The 17930-nt window shown below is 31.8% G+C and overlaps 1 protein-coding gene across 2 annotated transcripts in view; it reads right to left on the bottom strand.

Moving 5' to 3' along the window:
* The window catches only part of Dad (Daughters against dpp), a 68401-nt gene that overhangs the window by 40094 nt on the left and 10377 nt on the right, over positions 1 to 17930 (bottom strand). For both annotated transcript variants that reach the window (XM_065515023.1, XM_065515025.1), the window contains exon 3: positions 14772 to 16263. In XM_065515023.1, coding sequence (XP_065371095.1) covers positions 14772 to 15960 — 1189 coding nt within the window. In that variant the 5' untranslated portion in view covers positions 15961 to 16263. The remainder of the gene's footprint in view (positions 1 to 14771; positions 16264 to 17930) is intronic.

The following is a 17930-nucleotide window of genomic DNA, read 5'->3' as shown; positions in this document are numbered from 1 at the left end:
ATTAACGAATCTTAGAAAATTAAATTAAGTCTTGTATTTTAATTTTCTAAAGTCGAATTTTGAAACTTTTTGGAAAGATAAATTTGTAAAGATTATGATTCCGTTATAAAAACTAAAAATGCAATTTTCCTCTTGCAAGCGCATTTTCAAACATTCGATTTGACACAAAGGCCCTAAAATTCAAGCACATGAACATTTTGTTGGAATTTGACTTGAATGCAAATATAATGCTATATTGAAATAAAGTGTAATGCAACTATAATTCAATTGCTTAACACTGGACTCAAGGCTTGAATTACAATTGCTTTCAAACTTGAAATCCAATAAAAATGCTTATTGGGATATGTTAAGTGTCACAACAATCCGACCCGTACAGCACGAAATTCCCAAAATGTATACAAAACAAGCAAGAAAGTATGGTCGGTCAAGCCTGACCGTATAATACCCTACACTAATTAACAGAGCAAACAAATTTTACTTTTAAAATTTCAATAATTCGTGAGTGATTTTCAGAAGTGAGCTTTATGGACCGATCACCGATATGAAAGTTATTTATGTTGAATCTTATGTGGATACCAACATTTTTATGAGATTTATGCAGGTTGAAGTGATTTTCTTATATGGGAGCTATGACTAATTAAGGACCGATCATAATAAAATTTGGTGACATGAATTCTGTATATATACAAATTATTTGGAGCAAAATTTGTGTAGATACCTATATAAATTAAACATTTATGACCGATAAAGTCCAATTTCGGGAAGACATTTGTATGGGGACTTGGTGAAATAATCAACCAATTTCAGCCAGTTTCAATAGGCTTTGTCCTTGAGCCGAAAAAATTATATGTTCCAAAATTGCGACCTGTACTTTGCGTAAAAGGTGGTGTAGGGTATAAAAATACCACCCTACTGTAGTATATGTCTGTCTGTATTTGAACATTTTTTTTTGTTAATTTCTGAGAAATTAATTTAATGATGACATTGTTTCTAATTTCAAATTAGTAAGCATATTTCAACATTTCCGGTCAGGCATATTTATTCCAGAAATATTTAACCAAAATTTATAATTTCTTCAAAGAAATATGTACATATAATCAAATATAAAAGCCAAACTACTAAATAAATTTATGTTTTCGATATAAATACATGTATGTATGTATGTACAAATGTCTGATATTTCTTCTACCTGTTTTGCTAAAATTTTAAATATGCACAATAGTACTGGGAATTACGAGAGAAAGAAAAATAAATCAAATGATCGTGTGTAGAGAGGTAGGATTGTGCATATGAATTCTCGGCCAAATAATCGCTCTGTTGATGAAGGAAAAACATCAAAGATTAAATAAACAAACACCAAACTAAACAACTATGTACGAGTTTCATCATAATCAATTTCAACGTCAGCGGCTACAACAAAACCAACAAAAATACCTAGTAGCAGTCAGTGACTGAGTCCATTTGCACAGTTAATTTGCCACGATTTGTGTGTCTGATCCCTACCAACAACAACAAAAAAAAATCAAAAAGAAAAACTCCTCTTTCTCCTACTGCATCCATACCCTTTATTTAAGCTTATTTTGAATGCCTGGGTATTGTGTATGTGTTCCTAATGTCAGAGCATATAAAGAATACATTCTTAAATTCAATATATGCGACTGATTTTGTTTTATATTAAAGTATTAATCACATTAATTGTCATTTGAACTTCAACACAGAGTAAGAGCATAACTCTGGAGATTTCTTTTGTACGATATCTCAGTATTTTCCAGAAAAATAAAATAACGATCTTGACAAACAAACTCGGTTATAGTTCAATTCCTTTTTTCTAATTCTAATCTTTATTGCTGCTGTTTCAAGATTTCATTTTAAATTAACACTTTTAACGCATTATAAATTTAATGCGGATTCCCCCACTCACTATTTAATTACAATTTTTAGGTTCATTATTATAGAAACATTATCCGATTTCACTCAAATTTTCAGTGTCACAACATTTTTATAATATTTGGGTTGAAATCTTCTAGAAACAATCAAGTAAATGGGTTCTAAAAAAATTGGTGCTTAACAAAACGTACTTTTTTATTTATTTTTATCAGCACTACACCATTTCCAATTGAATTTCAGAAATTTTCATTTGTATTTCAAGGGGGGCGAATTAAAAAAAACACAATTTCAAAAAAATTTTAAATGAGCAAAAAAAGTACCTTTTTGTTTTGCGGCTCCTCATACAGTGTAGCCAGATGTGGGGATTTGTCCCCAATTTGGGGATTTCAAGATTTTTTTGTGGACAGAATTTCGTGGGGAGGGATTTGGGGATTTTAAAAAAATTTGGGGATTTATATCCATTTTTGGGGATTTTACATTTTTAGACATTAACGGTATTCACAATGTAGAGTACTTGGCTTAGTAATAAAACAGAAGAGCTATTTATTGACAAACATTTCAATTTCTAATCTATTTGGTTTTATATTTTGTTTAAATAATCATATTTTATTTCTTTCATTTCTTCAGAATTTGATGAAAAACACAAAAATTTTAGATTTATCGTTTCCAGGACACTACTTTGATAATAAAAAAATTAAAAAAGGATTTCATCAAAAGTTCACAGATATTAAATTGTTTTAAATTCTTGCTAAACACAGAAAGGTAAATCATTCTCTAGGAGCCAATTTTTGACTTCGTATTTAAATGTTAATTACACTGTGCGAAAGTGAAAAAAATGTCAAAAAATTTCAGAAACATCCTCAAATTCAGAATTTACTTATCGTCGACCTGTAACTTAAGCTGACCACACACGGTTGATTTTGATTATGATTTGTTCGTGTTCGACATCTTGTTACTTGTTAATGGGGATGTGCGCGATAAAAATCACAAGTAATTGAAAATTTTCAATCACAAATCAGGCGAACAAATCATTCCGTGTGTGGCCAGCTTTAGTCAGTTTTTGTCCGACTTTATATTTTTCAACGGGTTTGGAAAGAAAACTGATTACGTTTTAAAATACAGTGCATCTTTTGATACATTTGTAAGTTATAAGTATTGTTTTTGTTAAGAATATCTAAAAAAAAGAAACAAAATTTGTTTTTAATAGCATTTCAATACTTATTTTGATATGAAAGCTTATACCAATGCATTGATATACATTTTTATTGCAATGTATAAAGAAAATTTAGTTCTTAACATGTCTTCTGTATATGTATATGAAAACTATTTGTGTTGAATTTTATTTGAGTTTGAAATATTTTTAAGAAATCTATACTCATTAAAATGATTTTCGAAAGTGGGCATTATATGGTAAATTTGGTGAATTTGGTTTTTATATCTATATAACTAAGATATTTATGAGAGCTTAACTATTTTCAGATAGGTCAATCGTATGGGGGCTATGAGAAATGATGTACCCATTCAAATTCAATAGGCTTCGTCCTTGGGGCAATACAAGAGTTTGTACCAAATTATCTTTGAAATTGCGACCTGTAGTTTGATTACAAGGTTTACATGGACGGACGGACAAAACGGCAAAATCGACTCAGAAAGTGATCCAGAACATATTGGTATACTTTAAGGTGGGTATTGGGACAATATTTTTGCAAGTTGCAAACATCAGCTCTTTGGAACTTTTTTCGAAAAAGTTTAATAACTTTTGCAAATATAAACCGATTTCGACAAGTAATGTTTATATTGTCTTTAAAACACTGTGTAAAAAATAGGTTTTCATAGAAAATAATTAAAATAACTTTGTTGAATATGAAAAACGACGAAAAAAATATGCAAAATGTGTGAGTTAGAGGTACTAAAGTACTACTTAAAACTGTTTTTTCAAAATAACTCAAAATTTTGAGGAAGTTTCAAAATCTTTGAAGACGGTTTTAGTATTCCCTCACCTAGGCCTACAACCACCATTGGGTCGCTTTTAAAGTTCTGACAAAAAGTTTCATTTTGTAGCAGAGTGTTATCTTTAAATTCTATTTTAATACGACAATGAGTTTTTCAGTGCTTTTTTTTAAATTATACTTAAATGGATTCCACTTCCGATGCGGAACTTTCTTTTTCTGGAATAAAAAATCGAATATTATAAAGCTCTTGATTTCTCAAGGAGTTATAAAAACTAATTCATACAAAAATCGGATAAACATCAAGAATTTTTGGCAGGTTTCAAAGTAAAATGACATCTTCCAAACAACTTGTTCCAAAATCGATGAATCAACATTTTGAAAACTGACAATGAGGTAAATAGATGTAAAATAGATGTACTATGTTTAGTTTCTTAAACTCAACATAGTAAAATTTAGTATTTACAATATAATTTAATTTTTTTTATGGTGACAAAATTGGGGATTTCAATTTTGAAATGGGGATTTTTTGGGAACATCGACTTTCAGATTGGGGACATAAGGTAAACTTTGTCTGGCAACACTGTCCTCATATACAATTTATACCAGTTTTAATGTTAATAATTTCCAAAATCACTTAAAACTTCAGTTTGTATTAAATCGAACAACTAGAAAAGTTAAGTTGTGTCTGTTTTTGACACAGAGCGAAAATAGTTTTCATTGTGATAATGAAAATGATTCAGTCTAAATGACAGACATTTTCTAATCGAATAATTCGATTGACAGCAAATCACAACGAATTTGTATTATCTGTGCAGATCTTTAATAAGAAATCTTATGAAGAAATTATCAAAATTTATCGATAAAAATGTCCCGGAAATTTCTAAAAAGTATTCTCGTGAAATTCCTTTAAAATGTTCCCGATAAGGAATCCCACTTGTATGGATCATACTTAGTGCATTAAAGGTAATCAAATATTTAGTTAAAGACTGATAGAGTTCAGTCCTTTAATGACTGCATGTTTGTTGCGATAAAATGATCTGTTAGCCTTCCGTTGAAAACTTAAATACAAATTTACATTAAAGTGAAATACACCAACATACAAAGATGTTCGTTCTGAGTGTAATTATATGTACATATGTATGTTTGTAAACAGAATGAATGCAATCTGTATCAGGAATGGAAAATGCAGTAGTATTTCAATGTTTCTAAACATTAATAACACTGTGCGACAAATGGTAGGGGAAATTGTATTTTTTTTTCATGCATTTTGACCATCTAAATGTCCGAATGTCGCAAAGTGATGTTCAGCAAAGTTGTTAAGCTATATTGTAGCCGGCATTGAGCTTAACAACTTCGGACATAAAAAAGCAAAAAAATACAATTTGACCTACTAACTTCAAAACGGTGTATCTCGATTTCTAGACCTGACCCAGCAATCGCCGGGACTATATACATTTTTTGGCCGATATAACTTTTCCCGGCAGACAGAACCTAATCCGATTTGGGCTGTCACACTGTGTAAACGAATAGACTTTAATTTTGATAATCATAATCAAATAGAAATCTGAGCATCAGTAAACTTTTTTTTAAAAAATTATTAAAATAGTGTTTTGGACCTAAAAATGTTCCCTTTATTTATTCCAAATAATACATATTTCAATACTATTTTAACTCATTATGCGAGTTCAGTCAATTCCAAAATCTGAATGTCCCATGTCTGAGCGACTGCAAATATGTAGTATATTTGATGTTATATTGGCGTCTGGTTAAAATGAATGCTGACAAATCATGATACTTGAGCGCATGGTTTGCTTGTTAAACAAATGGATTCCATCCTTGAAGCGCACACACGACGTCACGAAGCTGACATAAATTAAAAACAAGAAACAAACAAAAACAAAAAAAGGAAACAACTTGTGAATAAGACTAACAACAACAGTAACATCGACAACATCATCCTCGGCGACAACAACTTAAACACAATCAAATACATACTCTGTTGTTAATACAAAAGAAATGGCCAAGTTAAAATCACTAAACAAGTTAAACGATCAAATTCGTACGTACTTGTGGTTATTACTTATTTACTTATACACTGACATTGAGTCCCTACTAGTTGCAAGTAGTCCCTATAGGCAACATGTTGTATATTGCGGCCCTAACTCTTTGCTAAACTGTTTTCCATTAATTTTTCATATGATTTTCATTCCCTTCACCATGAGTGGTAAAGATATACATATCTACATATCTATATGAGTTTGTCAATCCGTTTGTTATTTCCACAATATTCTTTATATTCTTATAAAGTAAATATTTGGTCAATTCACAGGGTCTCCTATCATGTCATATTGTCTTAAAAACAATATTTTCAACCCATTGTGAAATATTAGGACATTATGATAATATGACATGATAGGAGACCTTGTGACTTGACTAATTGTGTATATATAGCCATAATAGTGTTGCCAAATGTCTCAATTTTATCGGAATCGTCCCTCTTTTAGTTACTGAATACCGCGTTCCGCACGAGTATCGTAATTTCATAATTTGTATCCGAAGTTATTAAAAAAAAATTTAAAAACGGTTTTTCACTACAATACTTTGTATTATTAGGGTTTTATAGTCTGTTTCACAATATCGAATGAAATATTTCGTTCATATTCTAAGAGTTAGGGAAACCAAAATCAGGTTTCATTCGCGAACGAAATCTTTCTTTCGATATTGTGAAACAGGCTATCATTGTCTATAATACAAAAACAAATTAATTGTCAAATTGAATTTTCATAAGTATTGGAAACAATATTTCTACAAATTTTTAAAAATTTTTTAATCAATCAACCAAACAAACAAATATTTTATTATGAAAAATAATGTTTGGAAATTTTGATTTGTATTAATAAAATAAAAGTACTGTATTGTAAAAGCCCTTTAACTCTTTCAGCCACGCTTTTTTGTGTATAATTTTAAAATCAAAACAATTGCATTTTTAGTTTTATTTAAGGTTAGTTTATTATAAAAAGTAAGAAAAAATAAATCAAAACATAAAAACACACCCCATTCCAACCATTGGCATTAAAAATAACTATGATAAAAATTTTTGTTTCGTATAAATTTTTTTGAAATCGAATATTTTTGACTAAATTTTCTGACCAAGCAACCGAAATAGCAAAGTAACACTGAATTCAGTGAATAATAAAAACTCTGTGCTTTTTTTATTCAATGCGTGAAATTCTTTAAAAAAAACAGATTTTTACAATATATTCAAATTAATTGCCCAATTCACAATTGATGTCGTAGTATTGTAGCATTGTATGTCATAAATATTTTTCAAACAAATTATTCGAAACAAAAACAAAGCATTAATAAAAAAATACGACATACAACGATACGACGCTACGACACTAATTGTGAATTGGGCAAATATATGTACATATTTATCTAACCAGAAAACCCTGACGGCAAAGTGTTGCAAAAAATCATAAACGATGACTTCAAAAATATAATTGTTTAGCAAAATGGCAATATATGACAATATGCTATGTTTTAAAGACTATAGAAAATGTGGTTAGTAAACTAATATAATAAGCCTAATACTTTTGGTACGTGATAATTAGACTGTTTATTACAAACTATGTAAAAATCAGGTAGATCAGAAGACATAAAAAATATTAATTAATGCCACCCTTGAACCACTGTGCGCCGCCTATTTTTTTTATCAAAATTTCAACTTTGGGCCACATATTCTAAAATCCCAAAGCTGGAATCAAAAAACGGAGAGCAGTTTTGGAAGCTCTGATGTGTTCCCTATTTATCTCCAAAGTATTTTCGAAATATATGCAGACCCTGTAGTCAGCCTAGAACCATATGTCTCTATGTCAACACGCTTTCTCTAACGACAATTGCACTAATTAAAATGTCGACAACTTTCCTTTAAGCGCCAGACACGGTACCGGTTACATTATCATTGGCTAAAGTATTGGACTTTTATTGACACTCCTCGAAATTTCCCCAAAAAAAAATCATAAAAGCCACCCTAATATATAATAATAATAATAATAATAATAATAAAAATACGAAGTCGAGTATGCCAGACCACCTCTGCTGATTTGCCTTAACAGGCAATACAACAATCAAACATAAATAAATAAATATACTGTTGTCTGACTTACGGGCAGTCAGACAACTTTTAGAATGACGGACAGTTTGGCTGTCTGCTTAGTCGGTCAGTCACTATCAAATGCACACACACATATACCGCCTTTCCTTCTCTCATACATAAACAAGAACAACAGCAACAACTAAAATAGGCTAAATGTATAATTCTTGAAATGCACGCAAATGCAAGCACTTAGTTAATCGCCACTCCACCATAGTCTAACCTAACTATGGAATAAATAAACTAACTTACTCACGGACTCACTCGCTGCTACATATAAGTGAGTGAGTGAGTTAGTGAATAACCCAGCAGTTCTGGGTGACTGTCCCGAACCAGTGATTTCGCCTAACATTTAGGGTAACCAATAGTTACATAAATAGCTACGTGACTAGTTAGTTTAACATGCGCGTGTAATAAGCATGGTGTCAATTGATCCTACATAGATTACAAAGAGACTGTCGAATAGCTGGTCCGAAATAGTAAACGTCAACGCCTTTAATTCATAAACCTCTAACATTGAGTCAGTTACTATCTAACTGGTTACTTGATTAGCTAATTGACCTCAAATAGCCAGTTAAAAAGACAAATAAATCTTCCTGGGTGACATAACTACTTTCTAAAGTGCAGTACAAACTCAACGTTTAAAGTGACTACACTCAAGATTACCTAGAGATACTAGAGTAATCAATTAACTTTTCTTTGCACTACATAGAGCACATGCCTGTCAAATGACCCAAAATATATAAATTTGAATCAGTAAAGTGATCAGACATTAGTGACAATTACTGTCTTTAAGGGATACATTGACTACTTATAAAACAGCTGGGAAGTGAGTGAGTGAATGTGTATGGTGTAAGTATGTATGTGTAGCGTGCTCGTTTGGTCGTACACACATACACGTGAACAATATAAAACACTCTCTGGCGCTTACAGATACAGTCAGTCATATTTATGGCAGTATCCACGTACAGTGGCGCCAAGCATTCAGGCGCCAACGACCGACAGACCACAATTTTAAATACACATTCATGCAAACATACAGACACACACAGATACTTACGTATCGTTTGTTTGTATGTACTTGTATTTATGTGCTTTTTTGACTTTTTATTTGTTTTTTTTTTTTTTTTTGTGTATTTTTGTTGTTCCTATTGCTGCCGCTAAATTATTTCCAACTACCGCAGTCGTCGATCGGTAAGTTGGTTGGATGGTCGGTTGGTCGATTGGTCGTTATTATTATTTATATTGTTGCTGTTATTGCTGCGCGCTATTAAGTTTTATTGTAAAGCAAATGAACAAGTTGGCTAAATGAGCGAATATGTCAATAAGTTTGTACGAGAATAAAATTGTTGTTTTTATAGAATCACTTAATTCTATACACATGCACCTACTACATACATACATATTTATGAACATAGATACACGCATACAAACAGACATACTCGCACTAGCCCCTACAACAACAAAAACTACAATACCCAGCAGTTAAGTAAGTAGTCAATGTATCCCTTAAAGACAGTAACTGTCACAAATGTCTTATCACTTGGCTGACTCCAATTTATATATTTTGGTCATTTGACACGTGTGTGCACTTTGTAGTGCATAGAGAAGACAATTGGTTACTTTATATATCACAGGCAATCTGAAGATAATTGACACTTAAGTGACTCTAAGTAATCTGGAGTGTAGTCTCTTTGTTTTGTGAGTAATTTGTAAAAACTGGTTTTATACAAATTGTGTTGATATAATTCTCATACATTTTATTTTTGCTTAAGTACTATATACTGATAAATCATGTAACATAGCATGAAGTCAATAGTCACTTTAGTGTCTCTTAGTAACCTATGGTGAAGTCACTTCAAACCAGAATCGTTGACTACTTTCGATCAGCTATCAGATAGTCCCATTGTAATCAAAAGGGTCAATTGATCCCCTGCTTAGGACATGCCCGTGTTAAAATGACTAGTCACGTGGCTATTGAAGTAACTAGCTAACACTCAAAATGATGGGTAAAATCACTAGTTCGGTACTGTCTCCTAGAACTGCTGGGTATTAAATCTAAACGAGCATACTGACTGATAAACAAACAAATTCCCCGACAGACTGACAGACAAACAGACACATAGACACAAAATACCTAAAGATAACTTTTTTCTGTTTTTAGAAAATATTCTCTGATTTAAACTGAATCAAGTAATGGCCATAAAACGACTTGACTTGACTTGTCTAACTTACAATGTTCGACGGGTATGTATTTTTATTTTTTCGCTATTGTTAGTGTTGTTTTTGTAACAAAAATTTAAAAATATAAATTCTTAACAATGATCTCACGGTCAAAAATTATTTATTCAAAATATGTTCTACTCAAATTGTGTATAAAGTTTTATTTATTAATTTCATTACGACGGTCTGGCATATTTATAAGTAGTTACCCAAAAAACAATGACATATTACTTTCACATTGATTATGATCACAGATTAGTTACTACAACTAATGACAGTTGTCAAAAAATTAATATCGAATGTAGAGTATCCAAAACCGAAAACCGGTTTTTTCATCTTTGTAAACTCCACCGATTTCGGTTTTTTGACAAACTGGTTTTTGTAAGACGGTTAACCGGTTTTAATGAAATATATTTTCTAAAGCTCATTCAAACATATTATTGAAAAATTTAATTTTATAGAAAATAATTCGTAAAAGACAATATTTCGTAAAAATATAAATAATTGCATAAAGATAGAGCCTTAAGAATTCAAAAAATTATAAATTTGCGAAGATTTATTAGACAATTCTTAACGCATTTCCAATTAGCGTCCACAAATAAAAATAATTTTTAAGGAGACATTTTTCATATTAAACAAAAATTTAATATAAACCGGTTAACCGGTTTTTTTAAAGCTAAAAACCGAAACCGAAAAGACAATAATCAAAACCGGTTAAACCGGATTTTCTTGATTTTCCTGATTCATATCTGTACAATTTTCAAAATTGGCAAAAATAACTTTGGTGGGACGAAAAATAAGAATACTTATTCCATTATCTTAATTAGTGTTTATAAACCGGTTAACCAGTTTTCCAAATTTGGCACTAAATTCAATATATTTCATATTTGGTGAATTTTTTAAATTCTAATATGCTGATATGTCAAGCACTTTCTAGGCAAATTTTCAATACAAGCGACGAAAATTTACCAATTTTTTGAAGCTACGAAAACTTAACCTTATAAAATGTTAAAGTAAATTAATGAATTTGATTTTATTAAAGATACATATCGTTTTTTATATATTCTGGTAGACAAAACTCAAATAGACCTCCATATTGACGAATAACAGATTTACAGTAATTAAAAAAAGCCCTAACTCATTTAAAGTTGAATGCATATTTTTTGGTTTATATTAAAACAAACAACTTTTCTAAAAGTATTTTTTGATATATGTATTACAAATTTTTATTTTTTTTTTAATTTTAAGATTTTATTGAGTTTTTTCCTTCTTGTGTAAGTAACTAAAAGTTGAGATACGACATTTCCATAGCCATCGATATAAAAGCCACAAAGAATTAGTTCAATGCTTTCTCTCAACATTTTGTCAAACCTGCCATTTGAACGTTAAGGATTTCCGGAAAATTAAATTGTTTGCAATAATTTTTTCAATATACATACATATCATTATTTTGTAATACTTTTGTATTTATTAGCTTATTTTTATGATGTCTGAAGATCAAAATAATGTTAAACACTGTAACATTTTATCAATTTAATATTTATTTATTTTGTTTATTATTATTTAAAAAGAAATTAAACAAATTTACCCTTTATGGGTTAATTATTGAAAAATAATGATTTCTATATATTTCGATTATAAACTCGTCGAAAGCTTTTCTTTAACAATTCATGAGAAAACTCAATTAACCGTTTTTTTCATTTAATTAATCATAATACATTGTCCGACATTTTTCAATTTACCAAAAGTAGATAAAAGTTGTATTTTCAAAAAGGATGACCTTTCAAAAATTAAAAAAACTCGGGCATTATTTATTGATAGTAAAAAAATAAATCTATATATGGAGGATTTTATGTCAAGTGAACCAATTTTTAAAAATTTTGCACCAAGGTTAGACCTATTGGATAGTAATTCAGATACAATTTTTCAACAAGATCGGTCAAGAACTCTCTGAATTAGAAGGGTCAAAATTTTACATTTTGGCCAATCATGTGTTTTCTCTCATCCATGTAACTTATTACGTATTGTTCTTAGCAAAATGTGTCCCAAATAGTTTAGATAGCTATTTCTTCAATCTTTCGAAAAAAAATATTTAAAAAAAAAAAAATTATTATTTTTTTTCCGAAATCAAAAACTTTTTTGACTATTTTTTCAAAATGGGCCCTTTTTCATTCTTATTTTTTTCTTGAAAGAAAGCTTAGATAATTTCCTTAAAGACCTATTTGGTCGCTTAGTGGGATGTGAGTTCGATATATATCCAAATAAATGTTTTATAACTCAAAACATACAATTTTTGAGTTTTTTTGCAAAATCAAAAAACATTGTTGAAATTTTTTTTCAAAATGGGCCCTTTTTTATTTTTGCTCAAATGTGAGTGGGATATCTATCAAAATAAATATTTTGTAACTTAAAACATACAATTTTTGAATTTTTTTTGCAAAATCTAACTTTTTTTCCAAAATGGGCCCTTTTTTAAGAAAAGAAAGAAAGCATAGGTCCATTCCTTTAAAAGTGTTTTTGTAACTCAAGATATACAATTTTTGATTTTTTTGGCAAAATCAAAAACTTTTTTGACTATTTTTCCAAAATGGGCCCTTTTTTACATTTTTTTTGCTCAAAAGAAAATTTAGGATATTCCTTTATGAGCTTTTTGGTCTCGTAGTGGGATTCGAGTGATATATATGTATATCAAAATAAATGTTTTAACTCAAAAATTGTATGTCTTGGTGCAAATTTCATACTGATCGGAAGACGATTTTAAAAATTGGGTCACTTGACACGAAATCCCCCGTATATAAAAATCGATGTTTGTACATATGTGTGTATGTATGTTCCGAATGAACTCAAAAACAGCTGGACCGATTTTGATGAAATTTTCAGAGAATCTTCATAATAGCCTGGCGGATAACACTGTAAAGTCAGATTTTTTTTAACTCTTGCGTATTAGGTGCATGAATAAGAAATTTCCATATGAAATTTATTAAAAAAAATAATATTTTAAATAACTCGCATTCCGCTTTTAATAAAAAATAACGGTTTTATTCAAATAAAATTTGTTTACCGAGAATAAGAGAACGAGAATCACGGCTTCAGCAAATGCGGCGCAGTGCATCTTCATCGAGAGCTGTAGAGACACCTCAACAGCATATCGAAAAACTAGAAGCCAATCGCTCCCGGATTGGCAGTGGGAACGTGCAATTTTGGCATACAAAATTATGATGTTAACAAGCTCGATGACCAAATTCAATTCAAAGTGCCTGGCGAAACAGTAAAATAAAAATCGATTGACACAGTAAACAGATGTTTTCTAAAGACCAGCATCGCGGACCGGGTTCAGCTAGTGTTTTATAAAAGCATTGATTATAAATACCTTAAAAATATTTATCTCAACATAAGTCCGTTTTTCAAAAGACCCTCATTTTATAAACATTTAATAAACTACATATTTCTTAACAGACATATTCTTATTGATTCTTCAGATTATCAACAAATGTGGTAGATACATACTCTCCCAGCAAAAAAATGCCGCTTACCATGAAGCACTTTAGTAACGAGATTTAAATGATGGCGCATCATGAAATGAACGATGTGTTTTTTTATAATTTTTTGAATTTTTCAGTTATCTAAATAAATAGAAACCTATAGTTGGTTGTACAAATTGCAATGTTTGTTTATACCTGCATCGAGTTTCCTCGAGAAAGCCTAGATGCATTCTCAAAGGGTCCTAAATGCTAATAAATCTACAGTGGTCACGATTTAAAAAAAAACATTTTTTCCATTTACGTTGTACAAACTACAATTTTACAATGTTGCACCTACACACACACTTGCATACTCACTTATACTATGATAGAAATAATGAAATGAGATTTCTTTAATATAAAAATACGCGGATAGAGAGGGAGAGAGAGTGGGAAATTGATGAGTGATTGAACGAAAATACATATCTTGAATTTTGTAAACTGCATGCACAGATCCATACATACTGCATGTAGGCAACATATATACAAACATTCATACACACATATGTATGTATGTATATATGTGTATCTATGTATTTGTTGGCAGGGTAGATGTGTGTGAATTAGTGCGTGTTTGTATTAGTAAATGATGGCGGCTAAATTCTTTACAAACGATTTGCGTAAATTTAGCAAGTGGCGCCAGGAAAAATGCTACACGTTGCCATAGAGTTCGCGTGGTTGGTTGTGCTGCCGTTTTATTATTTGTTTTCGTTTTAGTTTGATTTATTTTTTCTTCTTGTTTTTTTTTTTTAATTTTTTGGTTGGCAAATCGTCGCCAAAACGCTTATAGACACATTCAAAGTATTTGAAATAGTTACCCTTTGGTATGTTGTGTTCAATGCGTTCGAGTGCAAAAATTTCTATAGTTTTTCAAAAATGTGAATTTTGAATAAAAACAAATTTTCGTTCGGTGGACGAGATCAAGTACTCTTCACTTTTCAGGTTTGTTGTTGTTGTTTCAGAGGAAAAACACAAACATGATAAGAAGGAGAAAAAAAAGGAAAGAAAGCTATTAATGTGCAGCAAACATACCTGTTTCGAGAATGCGACACCAGTGTAATGGATTGCAACATACATACACTGTGTCGCGTTCGTTCGGACACACGGGCAAACGTTTTAGTTGGGAGGCGTTTTTCAGATCTCGCCAAAAAAATAGGCGACATGCTATCACATAAGGTTCTTCGCCGAGAATATCGGCACGTCGTATTAGTATACAATTTGTCTGGTAGTTGGCCACACAACAGCGCTGAGACGAGGTGGTGGAGGTTGCTGGTGGCATGATGGGGATGACTTGGTCGTGTCGGGATTTGACTGCTTTTAGCAGTGACGAAATTTGACTGCCCTTGAGTTGTTTCATTAGGGTGTTGAAATATTGTTCGGGTGGATAGTTGTGGCTGGTGGCCGAATGATCTACACCACTTGTGGAGTGTTCGTAGTTTAGTTTGTTGCAGGTATTGTTGTTGTTGTTGTTGGTGCTGGCAATCGTGTTGGAAGGTGTAGTTGTTACGGAATTCGAAGAGCCGAAAGTGCCGCCACAACAATTCCTTAGAATCTTGGCGGCGGTAGCGGCAAACGATGTCGTGGAAGATGCGGTCGTTGTAGTTGCTGATGTCGCAACTACTTGGGGATTTGTTGGGATATTTGGTTGGGGAGACATACGGCGAGCTTTCTTCTGCAGTTCCGCTGTTAACTGGTAACTGCTGGACGAGCTGGTCTCGTTCAATTTTTCGTAATCGTCGACGAGCATTATGTCGCCAGCATTTACGTAATTGCAACCATCTCTGCTGGATGGTGCTTGCTTTCGACTGTAGGCCGTATCGGAGTCTGTCGCCGAGACAGATGTTTCCGTTTCTCCGTCTGTGGGATACGTCTGATGCTGACGAAATGTCAGACGATAATCCTGCTGTGTCGCCATCGAGGAGCAATCCAGCTCGGGCACAGAACTGTAGGGCGGCGGTGGGGTACTGACATTTTCCTGACGTAGCATGCTCATGCTCGTAGTCGTCGACGAAGTTGAGCTCTCGCCATAGCCGTCGCCACAGCCCAATAACGTTGCCTGAGGAGATTGTGTCATCATGGCCCCAAGTTCCCGAGGCTGAGGGTGGCGTTGATGTGGAAGGCGATGCGGCAGTGGTTGCTGTCTGGTCGTCCCACGGACAGGTGCTGTTAAGTTTTTTGACGCATAACGCCATAGTTCTTTCTTCTCGCTTTGAAATTTCATGGAGAGACATTAAATGTAGTGGTAACATCGATCTTATCCTATTTGCATTATTCGCTTTAACTGATGTTTTCGTACAAGGTCACCTGTTAACCGACCTCAATTTTTGAGCGCTTACTTTTTACTTCCTCTTTTAACGTTGCAGTGTAACTTTATCTCACCTCTTTTCTTATTCACAGACACATACACAAACTATCACAAATGAAAACGGCAATATCGTTGGGATATTTATCGGAGTTACAAGATAAACCTTACACTTTTCACGATTAATACTCACGAACAATACTTTTCAAAAAGCTTAATGATCTGAAATTATAAAGCAAAGGAAACATTTATTTAATACTGGAAAATGCAGATTCTGAATAAGTATTCAATATATTTAACATCGAAATTGATATTTTTTAAGATTAACTACCACGATGTCGAAAGAAAACTGTATGAAGGAAAACACTCAGTTTTTTTAAAATTCTTTCGAATGGTTTTCATAAAATTTTCTTCGAGATCGTGTCAGTAAAAACCAATTTTAATTTAAGGCTAATTTACTCTATTCAGTTTAAGATTTAAAGCGACAGCCAAACAGACAGGCAGAAATCGTTTGTTGTACTTCCTATTATTTTTGCTACATGTTGTAGGTAATGTGGCGCTTGTGGTAAATTTATCAGATAAATTATTGCATGTGTGTTCTCTCTGCTTATTCTGCATGTCATGGTTGAAATATATTTTAATGCAGCACAAAAGCAAAGCAACAGACTTAACATTCAGAATATAAGCAGGTAAAAAACAAATACATTATCATCAATTTAACCAATATTGTGCATAAAAAAAATACAACTAAGAGTGCTACTAAATAAATTCGGCATTAACAGTATCGACAATACCCTTCACTCTATATTGCAAATATGATTCCGTAGAAGTAATAATAATATGAATTTGCTTTCTATTACCGATTCTATAATGTTTGGTAGCACTGGACTTATTCAACTCAAGAGCCAGTGCTGCAGTCCTATTTTCAGAATTTCAGAATTAAACTACATTTTATATAAAGCGTCACAATATTCCGACCCTATTGTACAAATGTCACAAACGAAACAAGGAACTTCGAAGATCTGCTGAAAAGGGTGAATAAAAAGGTAACAAAAACTCATAATACATTTTTTATTTCACTTTTGAAATGACTTCAAGAAAAGCTAAAGTTGTTGGTTAAATGCCTTCATCGGCCGACATCAAGTTATCGACAATGGCTACGCTGACGACAACGAAAAAAGACAGGCAGACAGACAGACAGATTTAGTATGGTATGTAGACAACGACAGTTTAATGTTATCGTTGTGTGTTAATTGAGTTTCGTCTCCCATATTGTGCTGCACTGAGTTTAGATTGTTATTTTTCCACTTTTTTGCTTTTATGTCATTAAATTTAATGCCTGACAGTCGGTTAACTCAACTCAACAGTCAACAAAGCATTTAGACAGATTGCCAACCAGACATCCAGTCATCGCATTATGACCAACTAACATTATGGACAGGGCTGCCAGAAGAATTTGGCAAAAAATCGTCAATATCCCGATAAAACAGAACAAAATCGTCATTTCGAATTTGAAAAATCGTCAAAAAAAAATCTGAAAATTAAAAAGGTCAAGATTTCTAATAGGAATTTTAAATTTGTTTTTAAAAAGTGAACAAAAACGTAACAATGTAAATTTATAAGTGTTTTCTAATATACATATGGGCAATTCCACGAGAATCGCTACCACGACTGAAAACACAAAAACCTTTGAAACTTTATTTCAAAACGATTTGAATAGAAGAAAATAATAAAATGTTACTATGTGAAAGTATTTAGATCATATTACTATTACAATATTTTAAAGACCAAAATAATTTAAATTAAAAGAAAACATAACGCCTCTCACGATTCGAATATTTTCGCATATTTCTACATGTACCTCAAAATGAGTTCCGTTTATTGTCACG

Source organism: Calliphora vicina, chromosome 1 (genome assembly GCF_958450345.1).
Source record: "Calliphora vicina chromosome 1, idCalVici1.1, whole genome shotgun sequence".
Lineage (NCBI taxonomy): Eukaryota > Metazoa > Arthropoda > Insecta > Diptera > Calliphoridae > Calliphora > Calliphora vicina.
The sequence above is the reverse complement of the archived record's forward strand: the minus strand, read 5'-3'. Positions and strand labels throughout refer to the sequence as shown.